This window comes from Athene noctua, chromosome 1 (assembly GCF_965140245.1).
Source record: "Athene noctua chromosome 1, bAthNoc1.hap1.1, whole genome shotgun sequence".
Lineage (NCBI taxonomy): Eukaryota > Metazoa > Chordata > Aves > Strigiformes > Strigidae > Athene > Athene noctua.
The window spans coordinates 264,144,827-264,163,193 of record NC_134037.1 but is presented as its reverse complement, the minus strand read 5'-3'; the positions used below and the strand labels follow the sequence as shown (position 1 = coordinate 264,163,193).

Here is an 18,367-nt window from a genome sequence, read left to right as displayed (position 1 = left end):
GCCTCCCCACCCTCGAGCACACCAACACTCCCACCCAGCTCTCCTGCGCTCTGGCCAGAGTGATAAACACCCCTGTTAATTGGAATAAACTCTGTGGTGGCTACCAGATGCACTGCAGACATACAGAAACTACCACACATGCAGTCACACCAGTCGAGTCAGTGTTTGCTTCCAGAGTGAGAGATTTGGGCACAGCAAAGTCTTTCAAGTTGTTTTGGAAGGAGGGATGAGATCTTCCGTCTCTTGCAGCTGGCTGGAGGCCGACTGCAAAGAGATCGGTCTTATGACTCAGCGTGCAAACACCATCCGTCCTGGGAGGACAAAATCCAACAAGAAGCATGAAAAAAAGGTCACTAGAGAGGAAGCGTTAAAGCAAAACGCTCCTGCAAAACCAGCGAGAAATCGAGCAGCGACCAAATTCCGAGCAGCGACAAAATTCCCATTTTATTTTCCAATTTTCCTCCTCAGTCCTCGCTGCCCTGTGTGGGAAACCTGCTCTGCGGTGCTGCCTGGTGAAGGCCGTTCCCTTGGGGTTTCTCAGCTCTCCAGCACGGGAGAGCACAGCCCATAGAAGCCTCCTCCAACATTTCACAGGCAACATGAAGAAATCTGGGCAGTTGTGTCTGCTCCAAGCCCCCGAGGCCGCGCGCCAAGTCAAAAACTTCCACTGAAACAAAGTACTGTATAATTTGGTCCACGCGTTAGGAGGAAAGATTAAAGGGGACGTTTACCGGAAAAACATCTGTTTATCCTAAAAAACCCAGGTGTCCATTAACTCAGATACGTACTAACAAATACAGGCCCGGCAAGGGTAAACAGACAGCATAATATAAAGCCCGTAGCAACGGAAATAAATGTAATTATAAATAATCTTCCAACCCTGTCTCCAACCCTCCCGCACTGCTGAGGACATTTTGCAGCTGTTTAGGGCAGAAGGTCCAGGTCTGGCTGGTGGCCAGCGGCAGTCAGGCTTTGGTAGCCGCTGACGTGACTCCTACACGAGCTCCGATTTGGGCTCATTTCAGACAAGGGACTTTCAAAAATCCACCCCCACGCCAAGGAGGGTGTTGTTCCACGTTGGTAACCAAAGCCCGATTTGCTACAGAGGGATTTTTTTTGTGCCCAGTTTGTGTTTTTCATACGCAGTTTTTGGATTCTTGAACGAACCCTTGAGGTGGGAAGCAAACAGAACGGTGCTGCTGAACCCCTAACCCAGCCCCTGCGCCGGAGAGCACCGAGAGGGAGACAAGTGCAACGTCCAACTAGAAATAAACTCGTCTTCACGGATCTGCTGTGGTTCTGGCAGCTTAACTCTGCTCCTCCTAGCCATTTAAACATAAAAAGATATATAAAAGGCGTAAAAGACAAGGACAAATACTGCTCTGGCCTCGCTGCGAGGACTGTCCAGGCCCTGCACGTCACATGTGCCACAGAGCAGAAAGGGTGCGTGCCCTTCCAGAAGAGCAGCTTTGTTTTCCAGCACATCTCACCACCGGGCCGGGTACAGCTTAGAAAATAAATCACCACCATGAGTACAGAGTGCAACCAGCACAGCCACTCACACAGCCCAGGAGCCTCCACAGCCGCAGGTTTAATCATTTCCCGCTATCAGGCTAAAACAGCATCTTCATGGTGGAGAAACATGCCTGGCCCTGCCAGCAGGCACCCCTGTATGTGCTGGGGTACACCCCACAGTGGTGCTTCTGTGACTGATCTGAACCAGAATTATGTGGAGACTGACTAGCCCTGGTAAAAAAAAAAATAATCAAGAACTATGTGGGGATTGACCGGCCCTGAGAAAAAAAAAAAACCAACAAGAATTACATGAGGACTGACCAGCCATGGAAAAAAAAACCAAACAAGGATTACAAGGGGACTGACCAGCCCTAGAAAGAAAAAAACCCCAAGAACTACATGGGGACTGACCAGCCTTGGGAAAAAAAAGAATTATGTGGGGACTGACCAATGCTGGAAAGTAAAAAAACCAAAAACTATGTGGGGACTGACTGACCCTGGGGGAAAAAAAAAAAAAAAAAAAAGAACTGTGGGGGGACTGACCAGCCCTGGGGGAAAAAAAACCCCAAGAATTATGTGGGGACTGACCAATCCTGGGAAAAAAATATCCAACAAGAATGACATGGGGACTGATGAGCCCTGGAGCACGGTGACGGTGATGGTGGGGGGGAGGACTGGATGGTGGGGCTGGCAACAGCCCAGGACCACCCTCTGCCCAGTGGGGCGAAGCGGGGTGTTCTTGCCATTGGGATCAGGAGCATTTCTCAGGCACAAGCCTGCTGCGGCCAGTGGCCCCGGCTGGGCCAAAGCCCATTGTGCTGCGGAAGGGAACTCCTGCTCGCTGAGCTCTGCCACCTACACAAGGGAGCAGAGACAGCCACAGCCTGAGAGGAGGCAGCGCAAGGATGAGTCAGAACCAGCCTGGCCAAAAGGGAGCGATCACCATTCGGGGTGATCTCTCCCGATTCTGCAACTCCTCTACCTAAAAAAAATCAGTCTGGGGAAAGGTGCAGGAGCTGAGATGGAGCTCCCAGCCCCACGGCCGTGCCTGGCTGGATCCCTCCAGGAGCCAGAGAGTGCTTGGTCACCTCCAGATCTCAGAGTCCCAGAATCATCTAGGTTAGAAAAGACCTTGAAGATCATCTAATCCAACCATCTCCTCAACACACAGATTTGTGTTGCCGCCTGCTGTCACGAATGAGCCTGAGAACAGCTGTCTGACACACACGCCGTGTTTCCATGAGTCACGGGCGTGTGGTGCTTGGGAGAACGCTGTTCCATCATCTTTATCTGGTGAGGAAACTCTGCTGTAAGCCTGCAGTTTTGTGGGTGGCTTATTAAGAGACAACACTGGAACAGAGAGAATCAATATTAATACTGAATATAAACACAGGGGGGATCGAGGCAGTAATTCTTTATGGCTTTGCTTCTCGCTTTTCCTCCAAACGTGGCAAACAACTGAGGCTGAGGGAAATTAAACTATCCACATTAATTAGGTGTTATCTTCCGTCCTGGCTAACAGCACGAAGGGCTTGAAGGGAATAGCTGGTTTACCACGTGCTCTGAAGGGAACAGCCTCAGAATTTAACATGTTCCTTGATCTCAATGAAGAATTCAGCCTCGTTTCTCATGTTTAACAAACAGTAAAGATGAGAAAACCTGTCTGGGAGCTGAGAGAAGTCAGAGGGAAGAAGAGAGCCTGTGACTCAGCCTTGGGACAGGCAATCATAACGTGTGTTCACAGGAGGTCTGTTCAAAAGGCCTCTTCATCCTTAACCAAGGAAAACATTCCTGGTCGGAATAACATGAAATTCCCCCAAACATGAGCCTCCCATTCATTTCTGACATACATAACTTCAGTCTTTCCAAGCCCAACTGAGACATTTCTAGTTACTGCCTGAACTAACACTCATTCTGTCTGATCGCTCGCCCTACTCAACAGTCCAACAGAAAAAGGGACCCTCAGGAAGCCCATCGGAGTACATCCCATGTGCCATCTGTGAGCAGAGCTCGGCCGGTTCGTGGAAACGTCCCAGCCCAAACCCAGAGCCACGGCACAAGGCACAGCCAGACCCTGCCTCACGTGCTGTCCCAAGTTCCCAGACACAAACCCTCCATTCAGTCCCTTCAGACCCATTTCCACCCGTGCCTGTGGTTCTTCGGGTTCCCAGACAGATCTGGACAGGCACAGGACAGCTTGGCTTCTGAGATCAAAAGCTTTAATTTGCTAGAACCATTATCACTTATTTCCCACCTCCACTCGTGTCCCAAGGGCTGGAACAAAGCAGCGTGTTTGCCTGCGGCCTCGGGAAACGTGAGAGCGTTAGTGCAGGATAATCCGAGGAGCATCACCTGCTTCCTCACACCTGTGGAAGCCCCCACCACCCAGCAGCACCCCACTATCTGCCACTTGTCTGTACATCGTTGAGGAGTTCTGCAGCTGCCTGGTGCTCCTCTAACCATCACCATCGCCACATTTTCTGCCCTTCCTAAACAAATGATGGGATCAACTTTTAACTAATTTTAAGGAATATGACCAGGAGATGGAAATATGCAGCAAAAAGCAGTGAGATGACCTGCCCTGGAAGATTTACAGCCCAAGATGGGGAGGCTGAGACCTTCTGGAAGCATGACCTGCTCTGAAGAGCCAGGCTCCAAAAAGTCACCATCTCCTCAGGTTCACAGAATCTCAGAATCATCTTGGTTGGAAAAGACCTTGAAGATCATCCAGTCCAAGCATGAACCTCACACTGACCGTTCTCCGTTCACGACGCTGATGCTGCTGCTCCTGCCCCCTCCATCTGCCACATCATGAACCCCGTCCCCGTGTATTTAAGGGGTTATTTCTGAAGTCCCCCAGACACACAACCCCTCCTTCCATTCCTTCCTTCAAGAAATATTGCTTCATCCTTCCTTGCACCAGGTCACCATCACACTTTCCAGAAACAGAATCTCAAAACAAGTGGTAGATCATGGACACCCATGCCAGGGACTCTACACCTCCCGTTCTTCAACTGTCATTAATTTCAGGAACCAGACAGCGCTTATCTCGCTGGCATTCAAATCCTCTACGGCGGTTTCCCACAAGGATGATACCCTTGGCCCCCTCATCCTACACATTGGGGTGATGAAGGGGGTCACTCTCTTCCAAGAGAGAACACGCAACTCTTCAGGGGTAAGGGACAGAGTTACCCTAAAAGCTCTTCAGTTCCCTCCTTATAGCACAGCCTCTGCTCCAAACTGCCCTGGAGCCTCTCTCAACTCTTGTTTTCCCGCTGCAGTTAAGCACAACTACTACTTAACTCTTGGTTTCAAAATTATCTTCTTTGTACCTTGCACCTCCCTCACACATCTGTTTCCTACACTTTGGGCCAAAAACTTTCATTTCTGGGCATCCTATTGTGATATTTTAATGCACAAAGGGCCATGACAAGCCATCAGCTGAATAAGGCACTTGAGAAAGGCCAGTGTCCAGGCTCATGCAGCAAGGACAAACAAGTGCCCAGCAGCAGATGAAGAGAGCGTGTAGCCAAGAACACGGCCCAGAGAATTATAAACACCTGCCTGTTTCTTTTAATACTCTTCGAGCCAAAAGGATGGAGAACTGAACATCAGCAACTGCTCCACAGCACGGGCAGTGAGATGTCTCTGCTTGGCTTTCCCGGCACGGCCTCATGACATAGGTTGTTAAACAGTGAGAACGTGTGTCCTGAATCTCTCTGTGGGGCCTGAGTGAGACAGTGTGGTGTTCACAGAATGACAAAATCATCAGGGTTGGAAAAGCCCCTGCAGCTCCTCCAGCCCAACCATGAGCCTCCCCCTGACCGTTCCCAACTCCCCCAGATCCCTCAGCGCTGGCTCAGCCCGACTCTTCAACCCCTCCAGGGATCCCGGGGACTCCCCCCTGCCCTGGGCAGCCCATTCCAAGGCCCAACAGCCCCTTCTGCACAGAAATCCTTCCTCAGAGCCAGCCTGACCCTGCCCTGGGCAGCTTGAGGCCATTCCCTCGGGGCCTGGCGCTGGGGCCTTGGCTCCAGAGACTCATCCCCCCTCTCTGCCCCCTCCTGGCAGGGAGTTGCAGAGGGCCAGGAGGTCTCCCCTCAGCCTCCTCTGCTCCAGACTGAACCCCCCCAGTTCCCCCAGCCGCTCCCCAGCAGACCTGTGCTCCAGACCCTGCCCCAGCTCCGTTGCCCTTCTCTGGCCACGCTCGAGTCATTCAATGGCCTTTTTGGGGTGAGGGGCCCAAAACTGAACCCAGGAATCGAGGGGCGGCCTCCCCAGTGCCGAGCCCAGGGCTCAGATCCCTTCCCTGGCCCTGCTGGCCACGCCAGTGCTGACACAAGCCAGGATGCCGTTGCCCTCCTTGGCCCCCTGGGCACACTCTGGCTCATTCTCAGCCCCCCCAGCCCCTCTCTGACCGGCAGCTCTCCAGCCACTCCTCCCCAGGCCTGTAGCCCTGCTGGGGGTTGTTGTGGCCCAAGGGCCGCCCCCGGCATAGTTCAGCCCTCCTGCCTTTTTTCTGCCTTTAAGTTATTATGCCAGGCCATGGAAGAGAGTTTAAATGAGCCTAAAACGATTCTAAAATATTAGAAAACTCTGTCACACCAGATTCCCCTCTCCTAACTCACCACCAGTAAGCTGTGTGGAGTAGTGGTGGGGGGTACAGTGCTGTCTGCGTGGGACAGACGTCACGGTGTTTTGTGGACGGCGCTGCCCTCTCCCGGGTGCAGCCCTGAGCACTCAACTGTGCTCACCAGCACACCCACAGCCCGTTCCCCCCGACCCCGAGCTGTGTGGGGCGGTGACACGCTGGAGGGAAGGGATCCATCCCGAGGGACCTGGGCAGGCTGGAGAGGGGGGACCCTCTGAACCTCAAGGAGGGCAACAAGGCCGAGGGCAAGGTCCTGCCCAGGGGTCGGGGCAATCCCAGGCACAAACCCAGGCTGGGCCAGGAGGGGCTGGAGAGCAGCCCCAAGGAGAAGGACTTGGGGGCTGGGGGTGGAAACTGCCTGTGAGGCAGCCCCGTGCGCTGGCAGCCCAGAAAGGCCCCGTGTGCTGGGCTGCACCCAGAGCAGGGGGGGCACAGGGCCAGGGGGGGATTCTCCCCTCTGCTCCGCTCTGGGAGACCCCCCTGCAGGGCTGGGTCCAGCTCAGGGGCACCAACAGCAGAAGGACACGGACCTGCTCCAGCGGGGCCAGAGGAGGCCACGGAGATGCTGGGGGGGCTGGAGCCCCCCTGTGAGGACAGGCTGGGAGAGTTGGGGGGTTCAGCTGGAGAAGAGAAGGCTCCGGGGAGACCTTAGAGCGGCCCCCCAGGGCTGAAAGGGGCTGCGGGAAAGGGGGGAGGGACTCTTGATCAAGGGTGTGGGGATAGGACAAGAGGTAACTATTTTAAACTGAAAGAGGGGAGATTTAGATGAGATCTGAGGCAGAAATTGTTCCCTGTGAGGGGGGTGAGGCCCTGGCACAGGCTGCCCAGAGAAGCTGTGGCTGCCCCCTCCCTGGAAGGGTTCAAGGCCAGGTTGGACGGGGCTTTGGGCAACCTGGGCTAGTGGAAGGTGGCCCTGGCCCGGGCAGGGGGGTGGAACTGGATGATGTTTAAGGTCCCTTCCAACGTGAACCAGTCTTTGAATGTCTCACTCCTGCCTTGCTAAGACTGAATTTGGGCTTTACCCCTTGCCAGTGGCAAGAGCAAGAGCCCCGAACGAACCCTGTTTGTGATTCCTCTATCAGCTCAGAGCAGCTGTGGAGCTCCTGGGCTGTACAAGGTTGTTGCAAAGCAGAGGCCAAAGCTCTCTGCAGCAGGAAGGGTGTCAGTACTTTTCCCAGTCCCCTGCCCACCCCTGGCTGCTTCTTTGAGTCAAAAGGACAAAGACACAAGCCAAGCAGAGGCAGGTAGGGAGCTCCAAACACCAAGGGTGCTGCAGGGGAGCAGAGAGCATCCCTCTCGCTGCTCTGCCTGAGCAGGCTCACAAATCACCCAGACATCACTAAGCAGCAGCTTCCTGCAATTACAAGCAGCAGAACACATGTGTCAATTAGCTGCACACCAATATCCTCTTTGGTCCTTGATTTAGGCCAGATCTCAGCCCCGGGCTGCAGCAGAGCCAGGCTGTTTCCTCTGAGGTCCTAGGGAGTGGAAGGAGCATCCCTGCTTGGTTACTCCAAAAAGGCCATTGAATGACTCGAGCGTGGCCAGAGAAGGGCAACGGAGCTGGGGCAGGGTCTGGAGCACAGGTCTGCTGGGGAGCGGCTGGGGGCACTGGGGGGGTTCAGTCTGGAGAAGAGGAGGCTGAGGGGAGACCTCCTGGCCCTCTGCAACTCCCTGCCAGGAGGGGGCAGAGAGGGGGGATGAGTCTCTTTAAGCCAGTAACACGGCTGCAGGCCCAGAGGGGTCTGGCAGGGGGATGCAGGCAGAGCAGCTCACAGCACCGTGCTCCCTGGCTGCCTGCGCTGGGTGGGAGACCTCAGCCAGAGAGAAACACTGGGGTGGTGAACACAGGAGAGCAGCAATGTCTCTGCTCCCATCCTACACAAGCTGCCAAGCTACCAAAAAAAAAAAAAAAAAAAAAAATCTTAATTCTGTACTGGTTGAGGGCAGTGCTTGGGGCATGAAGAACTCATCACCAGTGGGTTACTGGGAGAGACTAGGCAGGAGGCAGGATGGCCGAGCTTTGCTGGACAAGCAGCTCCACCTGGTTCTCAGACACTTCTCACTCTGTGCTTTCAGGACATTAATCTCCCCACGCCCCAGCTCCAGACTAAGTCCCTGGTACTGGCTGCAGTTGAGGTCAGCACTTGTGCTTTGTTAATGCAGCACCACTGCTCACAAACCATCCCGGGAACTGCTGGAGACAACCCACATCCCTCCCCAGAGCTATGGCCGCAGGAGGAGCGGGTGGGCAGGGAGCAAACGCGCTTTTTGGGGACCAGATACATGCTGGGCCCCAGAAACACACTCATTTGTTATTACCCTGGGGAATTTAACGCTGCTAGAGAGCTCCCAAACAATGCCACGGCACAAACCTGATGGTAACAAGAGTGCTGGAGGCCTGTTGCCTGTGGGACAGGAGTGTGGGGAGGGCTCTGGAGATGCTCCGTGCCCCAACTGGCGTGCGTTTCAGTGCCAGGTCAGCTGGGGTGGCACAGGCAGAACTGAGCTCTCTCCTTGTGGGACACAAACCCCTGTTCAGGGTGGAGAGCTGCTGGCTCAGGCCGAGGAGCCTGCAAGGGCTGTTTGTTCAGAGACAGACCCCGAAAAATGAGGCCTGGAGGGATGTGTCCACACCACGCTGTGCCACACAGCCTCACGCTCTGTGATCCCAGCACCGGGACCCGCGATCCACAGCAAACTGTGGTCACTATCCCTCCTGACCTGCTCTGGATCCCAGAGGGCAAGGGGAGCACCCCAAGGGGTGTGGGGACAGGTACTTTTGGGGTGCCCACTCAAACAGGGCCGAGCACCGAGACCCAAGAGGGTAACAAGGAGGAGCCCACCCTTCCCCGAGTGCTGACAGAGCTTTCCTGCCTCTGCACCCCTCTAAAACCCACTCACCTGTTGACTTCCGAAACATTGTTGATCCTCGCAGCTTCCAGCAGAGCATCTTCTGAAAACAGAGGAAGAAGAGAAAGCGAGTTAGCAGCGAAACGCATGCACGTAACTCGGAGGTGGCAGAGGCCACCGCGGTAGTGAAGGCAGGGCCTGTGCTTACGGCTCTTTTCAAACACGACGGGTGAGGAAGGATCTATTTCTGTGAGCAGGTTACTCCAAAATCCCTCGCTTGGTCCCACAACCTCCCTGAGAGCCCCAGTGCCAGGGCTGCAGCTCTCAAAACACAGTCAGGAGCGGACATGTGGGAACCTGTGGGCAAGCTGAATCCCCAGCCGGGCTGCACAAGTCCCTTCCTCGCCTCTCCCAGCCCTAACGCAGATGTTAAAGCAGCTGAAACAGCAGCTTCCCTGTGTGCTGCATGGTTAAAACAAGAGATCCCCCGGGTAGCAACTCTGCTGAGGCAGCCAGGGATGTGAAACAACTCCTCCCTGGGGGAGCCGTCTTTCCCAGCCTGCCGGAGATCACCCGCGTCTGCAGGAAACTAAACTGGGAAGGTGCCACGGGATGGGCCTGGCAAAAGGCTGGAGCGGAGGGGAAAGGTCCTACTGGGGCACCTGGGGATGGGGGTGAGCCAGCAGTGGCTCCAGCAAGGAACCAACTGCATCAACAACGGAAGAAACAAAGATTTCCCACATTGTCAGCGAAGTGAACCCTGCAAACGGCAGGTTTTGGGGTGCAGCTGGTGTGACGGGGCAGCTGGCACCGTCACCCTCAGCCAGAGGTTGCCAGACACCATGCCAAGGCCAGCCGGTTCCTACCACAGGCACAGAATGACACCTCCTGGCTACAGGGGGTAAGGGCAGCACCCCAGTTCTCTCACGGATCTGCAGTGTGGCTGGAGCAGGGAAAAAACCCAAACAAAACAGCACAGTCAGTGGAGCTGTACTGGAGCATTTTGGGAAGCTGGGAGAATCCTCCCCAATTCTTACCAGCCTTCAGGTGCTTCCTGCTCTCTCCCCAACATTTTGTGCATTTTTTCTCTTCTCCAAGTCATTTGTGCCCGTGGCTCAGCCATCTGGAGTCTTTAACCTGCCTTCCTAGAGAGCACCCCATCCCCTGGGGCATGGGTCCGTCTTTTGGGGCACACACAGCCACAACTGGGCAGAGGCAACGATTACAGCTCAGCTCAGCAGGCAGCTTTCCGCAAAGGTTCGAGCTGCACCACAAACCTCAATGTTTCCTCCACTGCCCTGAAAGTAACAGCACTCAGCAGCGCTGCACGGAGCTATTTCAGCTGATGGTGCCTCCAAACTAAGACTTTTCCAGCGCAAATTGCTTGTGGGCTTATTAGGAAAGCGGAGGTCAGTGGGCACTGCGGGTTTATCCGGGCAGCGTATCTCAAGGACGGTTCACCAGAGTGTCACAGGGGAGCCGCGAGCACGTTTTTGTGTCGTCCCCCCCGGGGATAACAGCTGCTTACGGGCCCAAGTGTGGCAGCAGAGCAGGGGCAGGACAGGGCATCAGCCCTGCCCCCGGCACGGGGCACATGCCAAGGGCTTGGGGCAGAACAACCTGTGGTGTGTGAGTTACTGAGCACTCAGCCACTGCAGCCAGGACTCGGGCCCCACACAGTGTCCTCCTCCCAGTCATGGAACCACGGGCTGATTTGAATTGGAAGGGACCTTAAAGCCCATCCAGTGCCACCTCCCTGCCCTGGCCAGGGCCACCTTCCACCAGCCCAGGTTGCCCAAAGCCCCGTCCAACCTGGCCTTGAACCCTTCCAGGGAGGGGGCAGCCACAGCTTCTCTGGGCAGCCTGTGCCAGGGCCTCACCCCCTCACAGGGAACAATTTCTGCCTCAGATCTCATCTAAATCTCCCCTCTGACAGTTTAACACCGTTCCCCCTCGTCCTATCCCTCCCCCCTTTCCCGCAGCCCCTTTCAGCCCTGGGGGGCCGCTCTAAGGTCTCCCCGGAGCCTTCTCTTCTCCAGCTGAACCCCCCAACTCTCCCAGCCTGTCCTCACAGGGGGGCTCCAGCCCCCCCAGCATCTCCGTGGCTCCTCTGGCCCCGCTGGAGAAGGTCCGTGTCCTTCTGCTGTTGGTGCCCCCAGAGCTGGACACTCTAGTGGGTAAAGAACAACGTGGGGCTTCCCCAACCCCCCCAGCAAAGTGAGAGCAAGGGTCAGCCTCTCTGACACACAACCTGGCTCAGCAAGGGACCCTTGAGCTCCCCAGGCCTGCCCTTCTGCAGCCATGTCCCTGCATCTCTGCTCTCTCCAGTGAAAGCATCCCACCTGCTTCCCACACACTCGCTGCGGGGTTTGGGGTGCCCATGGCTCTGTCCCCTCTGCCTGCAGCCATGCAGCTGCCGAGCTCTAAACACTACTCACTCCACAAACCGGTTCCTGCACCAAAGCCAGGCCTCGGTCTCACAGACCTTTCCTAAGTACTAATTACACAAGACTCCCTATAATGAAGTGAAACGTCCTGGGTAAACCAACCAGTCATGAGAATCACCGAATCATCTGAGTTGAAAAAGCCCTTGCAGCTCCTCCAGCCCAACCATGACCCTCCCCCTGACCGTTCCCAACTCCCCCAGATCCCTCAGCGCTGGCTCAGCCCGACTCTTCAACCCCTCCAGAGATCCCGGGGACTCCCCCCTGCCCTGGGCAGCCCATTCCAACGCCCAACAGCCCCTTCTGCACAGAAATCCTTCCTCAGAGCCAGCCTGACCCTGCCCTGGGCAGCTTGAGGCCATTCCCTCGGGGCCTGGCGCTGGGGCCTTGGCTCCAGAGACTCATCCCCCCTCTCTGCCCCCTCCTGGCAGGGAGTTGCAGAGGGCCAGGAGGTCTCCCCTCAGCCTCCTCTTCTCTAGACTAAACACCCCCAATCACTGTGTTACTCACAGTGAAAACAACCTCTGATGTGCCTGAAACCACCAAGGAAGCGTCCTGCTCTGAAATCCCTCCTGCCCCGGGCCTGTGTCACACCAGTAGACAAGCTCAGTGCCAACAAGCCTGACCGCTGGCTCCCGAGGGAGGCACTGTGGCGAGCGGGGACAGTTCCCCCTGTGCACACACCATCTCCTCTTCTGGATCTGGTACCACTCCCGACTCCTGACGGTTCATGCACTGCGTGCCTGGCACAAAGCCGAGCAGCAAACACCCCAGCTCCAAGCCCACCTTGCCCAGTGACACCAACAAGGCCACTCCATCTCCTGTCCTGTGGCAGGAAAGCAAGGTGACAACAATGCCAGAGAGGCCAAGCATAGGACTGCACCCCGAATACTCCCCAATGCTGCACGAACGCCGAGAATGGGGCTTGCTGTGGCACAAACCTACAGTTACACATCAACCCAAAAGCATGCAACTTGCTCCAGCAGCTCACAGGGACTATCCCGGGCACTCTGGCTCAGACACACACATCAGCCTTTCTAGACCCAAACCTAATGCTGTGTCAACAAGGGCTTGTGGCCACCCCCCACCTGCTTCCTTCCCACAGCAGGGTGGACATAAACCACTCCATGAGAAACTTTTGGTTTATCAGGATAGTAATTTAATCCCTTCCCAACTACAAAACTTTTGTACTTGCCCAAAATATCCTACGCTCAAAACAGAGGACTGGGGAGAGCTGGACCTGGTGACAACATGCACCCTGCCAGCTCAAACCCTCCCCTGTCAGCCTTAGGGACCCAGAGCCAGATCCTGTCCCAGCACACGTCACAAACCCTGGCCACAGAGACCGGCTGGGGTGCAGCTGACAAGACCAACAGCTATTTTATCTCGGTGGGAAATGTGAGGATCGTTATCTTCACGCCGTGGAAAAGTCTGGGTAGCCACCACGGGCCAGCACCCCTCTGGGCTAAGGATCAAGGGCACCCCTTTCCCTGCAAGGCTTCCCAGGCCAGCACCAGCAGGCAGGCTCCATCTCCAGGGAGAGATCCCCACACCCACCCCTCCCCAAGGGGCACCAGCTCCTCTCTTTCACATCAAGCCCCCCCATCCCACCCCGAGCCAGGACGATGAGCAGCGATAGTCACCCTTGGCCAAGTGGTCCCTCAGGTAGCAGTAGGCCAGTGCAGCGACGAGGACAGGCACCGCAGCTCTCGGGGGGCAGCTCCTCTCTCCGCTCCAGTGCCCACCGGGGTCTTCTCCGTGATGACAGCATTGCTCAGCACCCGAGGGCCACGGCACCGGCTCGCCAAGGGATGCTGCGAGGCCGGAGCGCCCCGGCCCGGGGCAGCCTGTGCCAGCCAGGCTGGTGCTGCGCGGCCTGGGTGTCCACAGCTGGGTCAGGCCTGGGACCGGCAGCCCCGGCCCCTCTGCCGTGGGGGTCCCCGTTGGGCCTGGGCCCAGATCTAAGGAGGTGCCCCTCGGGGCCGGCTCCACTGCTAAGGGGGAGCCCCCCATTGCTAGGGGGGTACACGTGAGGCCTGGTCCTACTAAGAGGGAGCCCTCGGGGCCTGGCCCCATTGCTAAAGGGGAGTCCCCCATTGCCAGGGGGGTACCCCTGAGGCCTGGCCCCACTATTAACGAGGACCCCCTCGAGCCAGGCCCCACTGCTGGGGGGCAACCCCCCACTGCTAAGGGGGAGCCCCCCGGGCCCGGCCCCGCTACCAGGGGTCTCCCCCCGGGGTCCGGGCCCCGCTGCCGCCCCCCCAAGGCCTCCCCCCGCCATGACAGTCCCGCGATCCCCGGCGTGGGGTCGCGGCGTCCCCTGGCGGTTGAAGCCGGGCGTAACCGCGGCCCAGCCACCACCGGAGCCCCGTAGGCCGCCCGTGACGGCGACAACCACGGTCGCTCCCGGAGGAGCCGGGCCAGCCCCGGTGGCGGCGGGCGGGACGCCAGGGAGGCAAACATCGTCACCGCGCTACGCCGCTCTCACCTGCCTTCCTCCCCCCCCCCCCGGCCCCGCCGCTGAGGAGGCCGGCGGATCAAGATGGCGGCTGCCGGCTGGCCGGCGCGGTCATGGCCTCGCGCAAGGCCTGATGGGAGTTGTAGTTCTCGCCGCGCCCTTCACCGCGCTGCAGCTGCCGCTGAGGACTACAACCCCCAGGGGGCGCCGTGGAAAGGCCTCCCCGCGGCCCCGGGGCATGCCGGGAAAGAACGCCGGCACCCGTCCCGGCGTGGGCGGGGCGAGGGAAGCGCTGAGGGACGCGGGTTCGAGACCCGGGCGGGCCCGGAGAGGCTCGTGCACAGGCACACACGCGTGCGTGCACACTTGTGCACCTGCAAACGCCCCCGAGCACGGGGGGGGGTGTGTGTGCGCACATCTGTCACTCCTGTGCGCGTGGGAGCTCCTGTGCGCCCACCCACATCCATGCGCGTGCGCTCCCACATGGGCTCTCGCGCACACCCGCGTGGGCACGCGCAGGCCCCGCGGCAGCCCTTCGCACCCCCACCGTGCGAGGCCTTGCACGCGCACTGGTGCTCGCCTCTCCTACAGTGTCCCTGCACCCCCCGGGACGAGCAGCGCTCGGGGTGGAAAATCGGGGAGCAAATACCTCCGGGGGGCTCAGCTGGGGGGGGTTGCACATCAATTGGGGGATTTGCACACCTGTTGGGGGATTTACACACCAGTTCAGGGGGTTTGCATGCCAGCTGGGGGGATTTACATGCCAGTCAGAGGGATTTGCAGGCCTGTTGGGGGGGTTTGCACGCCAGCCAGGTGGTTTGCAAGCCAACCAGAGGGATTTACACACCAGTCAGGGGTGTTTGCACACCGGTTGGTGAGATTTACACACCAGTCAGGGGGATTTGCACACCACCTGAGGGGTTTGCACACCAGCCAGAGGGATTTACACACCAACTTGGGGGTTTACATGCCACTCAGGGATGTTTGCATGCCAGCTGGGGGGGATTTACATGCCAGTTGGGGGGATTTGCACACCCAGGTGGGCTTGGTGCCGCTGCTGCGTTGTGTGCGTGTGTGTGAATCCCAGCTGTGCACGCACGTGCATGCCTGTGAGCGTGGGGGCACATGCGTGTGCATGCATGTACATGACGTGTGTGTGCGTGTCCCGGTGGGAGGCACTGAGCACCGGTGGTGTGGCCCCCCCACATCCCACCCCCGTGGCACTGCCGGCTCCATCCCTGAGGCCGTTTTAATTACTTGTGCGTGGCCAGGGACAGATCCAGCAAATCCCTCGGCTCCTCTCCACCCTCAGATCTCCAAAAAGCATCAAGTTGCCCAAAAAAAGCCCCACAGGCCCCTCGGCTGGTTGCTGGCAGCAGTTGAGGACCCTCCCGGCCATCCCATGGAGCGACCAACAGTAAATCACCACCCTGTGTGAGAAAAGCTTCTTGGTGGATGATAAATGTTATAATGATAAAAATATTAAAAAATGCTATAACTGGGTGCTTAAGAGAAAGAAAATGCAGAATCGTGTGGTTTAGGGACGAGGTGAAAGGCGAGTGGCGTGTGGGGCTTGGCTGGGAGCAGGGCTCGCCGAAAAGGCCAAACAAACGGGTGTTTAAATGCTCGTGCAACACTTTTTTCTCGATCCTGCGTATGTGGCACGGAAAGGAGCACGAGGCCGCCTCTCCTGTTTCACTCCTCCCGGCCCATCGATATTTCAGAACCCGAGGAATTCACCCCGTCTCTCACACGCGTTTACAGCTCCGGGAGGAAAACGGGCCCTTTCTGCTTTGTAATTTGGTGAAGAAAATTATTAAATCGTGGTCAGGGTGGGCTGCCTGGAGCCCCGTGCCACACAGGGATTTTAGCGGGGGGGGGGGCTACAGCTCCCAGTAATCCCCGTTTCTCCGTTCTTCCACCACGGTGGGACGTGACGCACCCTCGCTTCAGTGCTTTTAATATCGGACAAACTCAGGGCCCGACACGGCTTCTGGGTTGATAATAAGCTGCCTTTCAGCGTGAAAAAGTTGACAAAAACATCAGGTTTGTTGAGAAGAACTGGGTCTGTCGCGTGTTTTATTAATTATTGGGGCTTTCTGCCCACCAGCCGTGCGGGAAAGCTCTGGGAAGATGACGGGAGCTCGCCGGTGACGGCGGCGGCTCAGCTCCCGCAGGAACCCCATTTTTTGCGTCTGGGCGATGAGCCTGTAGAACCCCGTTTTTTTGAATCTCTCCTGGCAGCGTGGGCCCCGTTTGCGCCATTAATTTACCTGGGCGCTCGCCTAATTAAAGCCTGTCGGGGAGGTGCAGAATGGAGGCGCGGGGCCCCCCCCAGCCCCCTCATGCACCGCTGGGACACTGAGAGGGGCCGGGGTGCCTGTGGGGACATCGGGGCCCGAAGAGCGGGTTTGGGGGGGCTGGGGGGGGCAACTGGGAATGGGGTGGTGCTGGGGAGGAAGGGGGGGAGCTGGTCCCCTTGCTCCCCTCCCCGGTCCTAGTGCCCGGTACCAGGAGTGGCCAGAAATTGTCACTTCTGCACCCAACTGGGGGGGCGGCTGGGATGGGAGTTGTGTCACAGGACCTGCCAGAGGTGCAGGCAGCCCAGTTCCCCCAGTTCTCCAGCTCAGTTCCTCCACTTCCCCAGCCCAGTTTCCCCAGCATGACTCCCTGGCTCCCCCAGCTCCCAGTTCTCCCAGCCCACTTACCCCGGTCTGACTCCCCAGCTCCCCCAGCTTTGCTCCTCAGTTCCCAGTTCTCCCAGTCCAGTTCTCCCAGCCTGGCTCCCCCAGCTCTGCTCCTCAGCTCCCAGTTCTCCCAGTCCAGTTCTCCCAGCCTGGCTCCCCCAGCTCTGCTCCTCAGCTCCCAGTTCTCCCAGTCCAGTTCTCCCAGCCTGGCTCCCCCAGCTCTGCTCCTCAGCTCCCAGTTCTCCCAGTCCAGTTCTCCCAGCCTGGCTCCCCCAGCTCTGCTCCTCAGCTCCCAGTTCTCCCAGTCCAGTTCTCCCAGCCTGGCTCCCCCAGCTCTGCTCCTCAGCTCCCAGTTCTCCCAGTCCAGTTCTCCCAGCCTGGCTCCCCCAGCTCTGCTCCTCAGCTCCCAGTTCTCCCAGTCCAGTTCTCCCAGCCTGGCTCCCCCAGCTCTGCTCCTCAGCTCCCAGTTCTCCCAGTCCAGTTCTCCCAGCCTGGCTCCCCCAGCTCTGCTCCTCAGCTCCCAGGTCCCCCAGTCCAGTTCACAAGCTCCCCCAGCCCAGTTCCCCCAACTCCTCCAGACCAGTTCCCCCAGCCCAGTTTCCCCACCCCAGTTCCTCCAGCCTGACTCCCCAACTCCCCCAGCTCCACAGCTCCCAGTTCTCCCAGTCCAGTTCCCCCAGCTCCTCCAGCCCAGTTCCCCCAGTCCGATTCCCCAGCTCTGCTCCTCGGCTCCCAGTTCTCCCAGCCTGGCTCCCTGGCTTCCCCAGCTCAGTTCCCCCAGTTCTGCTCCTCAGCTCCCAATTCTCCCAGCCCAGTTCCCCCAGTCTGACTCCCCAGTTCTGCTCCTCAGCTCCCAGTTCTCCCAGCCCAGCCCAGTTCCCCCAGTCCGACTCCCAAGCTCTGCTCCTCAGCTCTCAGTTCCCCCAGCCCAGTCCCCCCAGTTGCCCAGCCCAGTCCCCCCGGCTGGCTCCCTCGCCCCGTGCCCCGCGTTCAGGCAGGATTTCTAGGCCCGCAGCTGGTGTTGGTTCTATTTTAGGCTCGGTTCTGCACACCGACAGGCCTGGGGGGGGGTGGGTGCTCCTGCTGCTCCCGAGAGCTGGAATTGGGGGGGGGGGGGGGGGGCAAAGCCAGGCTGGGAAAGGCTGCGGGGTCCTGGCACCCATCCCTGGGGACGGGGTGGGAGGGGAAGCAAAAAACCAGGTTTTAAGAGGAAAGCAGAGAGGGGGCTGTCTGGGAGGGCTGGGCAGAGGGGGGCGAGGGGACAGGGCCCCCCCCCAGGCACAGCAAAGCGGCTGCTGTGGCCCGCTGGGGGCAGGGGGGTCCCCCACGCCGGGGTTCGGCTGGGACGGGCTGAGCCCGCCCTCCCGAGGTTCCCCCCCGGCTCAGAACTGCAGGTCCCTGTGCGGCAGGTGACCCCCCCTCCCCGTACCCCCCTTCTCCTCCGGGGGCCCCCCGCCCTCCCGCTGCTGCCGGGCTAGGCCTGGCTTTGCGGGGCCGAGCTCACGCCGCGCGGCGCCGTCCGTTAAACCGCGGCTGGGCCCGGGGGCGGCGGGGCTTCGGCCGCGGGGAGCGAGAAATCCCGAGAGAGGCGGCGGGGGGGCAGCCCCCCGCGGGACCGCGCGGGTGCGCGTGTGTGCGCGTGTGTGCGTGTGTGCGTGTGCGTGCGTGTGTGTGCGTGTGTGTGCGTGTGCACGTGTGCGTGCGTGTGTGTGCGTGTGTGCGTGTGCGTGCGTGTGTGTGCGTGTGTGTGCGTGTGCAC

The 18,367-nt window shown here is 58.5% G+C and overlaps 1 protein-coding gene across 1 annotated transcript in view; it reads right to left on the bottom strand.

Moving 5' to 3' along the window:
• Nucleotides 1-13,966, bottom strand: part of CLPB (ClpB family mitochondrial disaggregase) — a 94,662-nt gene extending 80,696 nt beyond the window's left edge. The window contains exons 1-2 of the mRNA XM_074919441.1: nucleotides 13,107-13,966; nucleotides 9,071-9,122 (exon numbers count right to left, since the gene is read on the bottom strand). Of these exons, the coding sequence (XP_074775542.1) occupies nucleotides 9,071-9,122; nucleotides 13,107-13,926 (872 nt within the window). The 5' untranslated portion in view covers nucleotides 13,927-13,966. The remainder of the gene's footprint in view (nucleotides 1-9,070; nucleotides 9,123-13,106) is intronic.
• Between the last annotated feature and the right edge of the window lie 4,401 nt (nucleotides 13,967-18,367).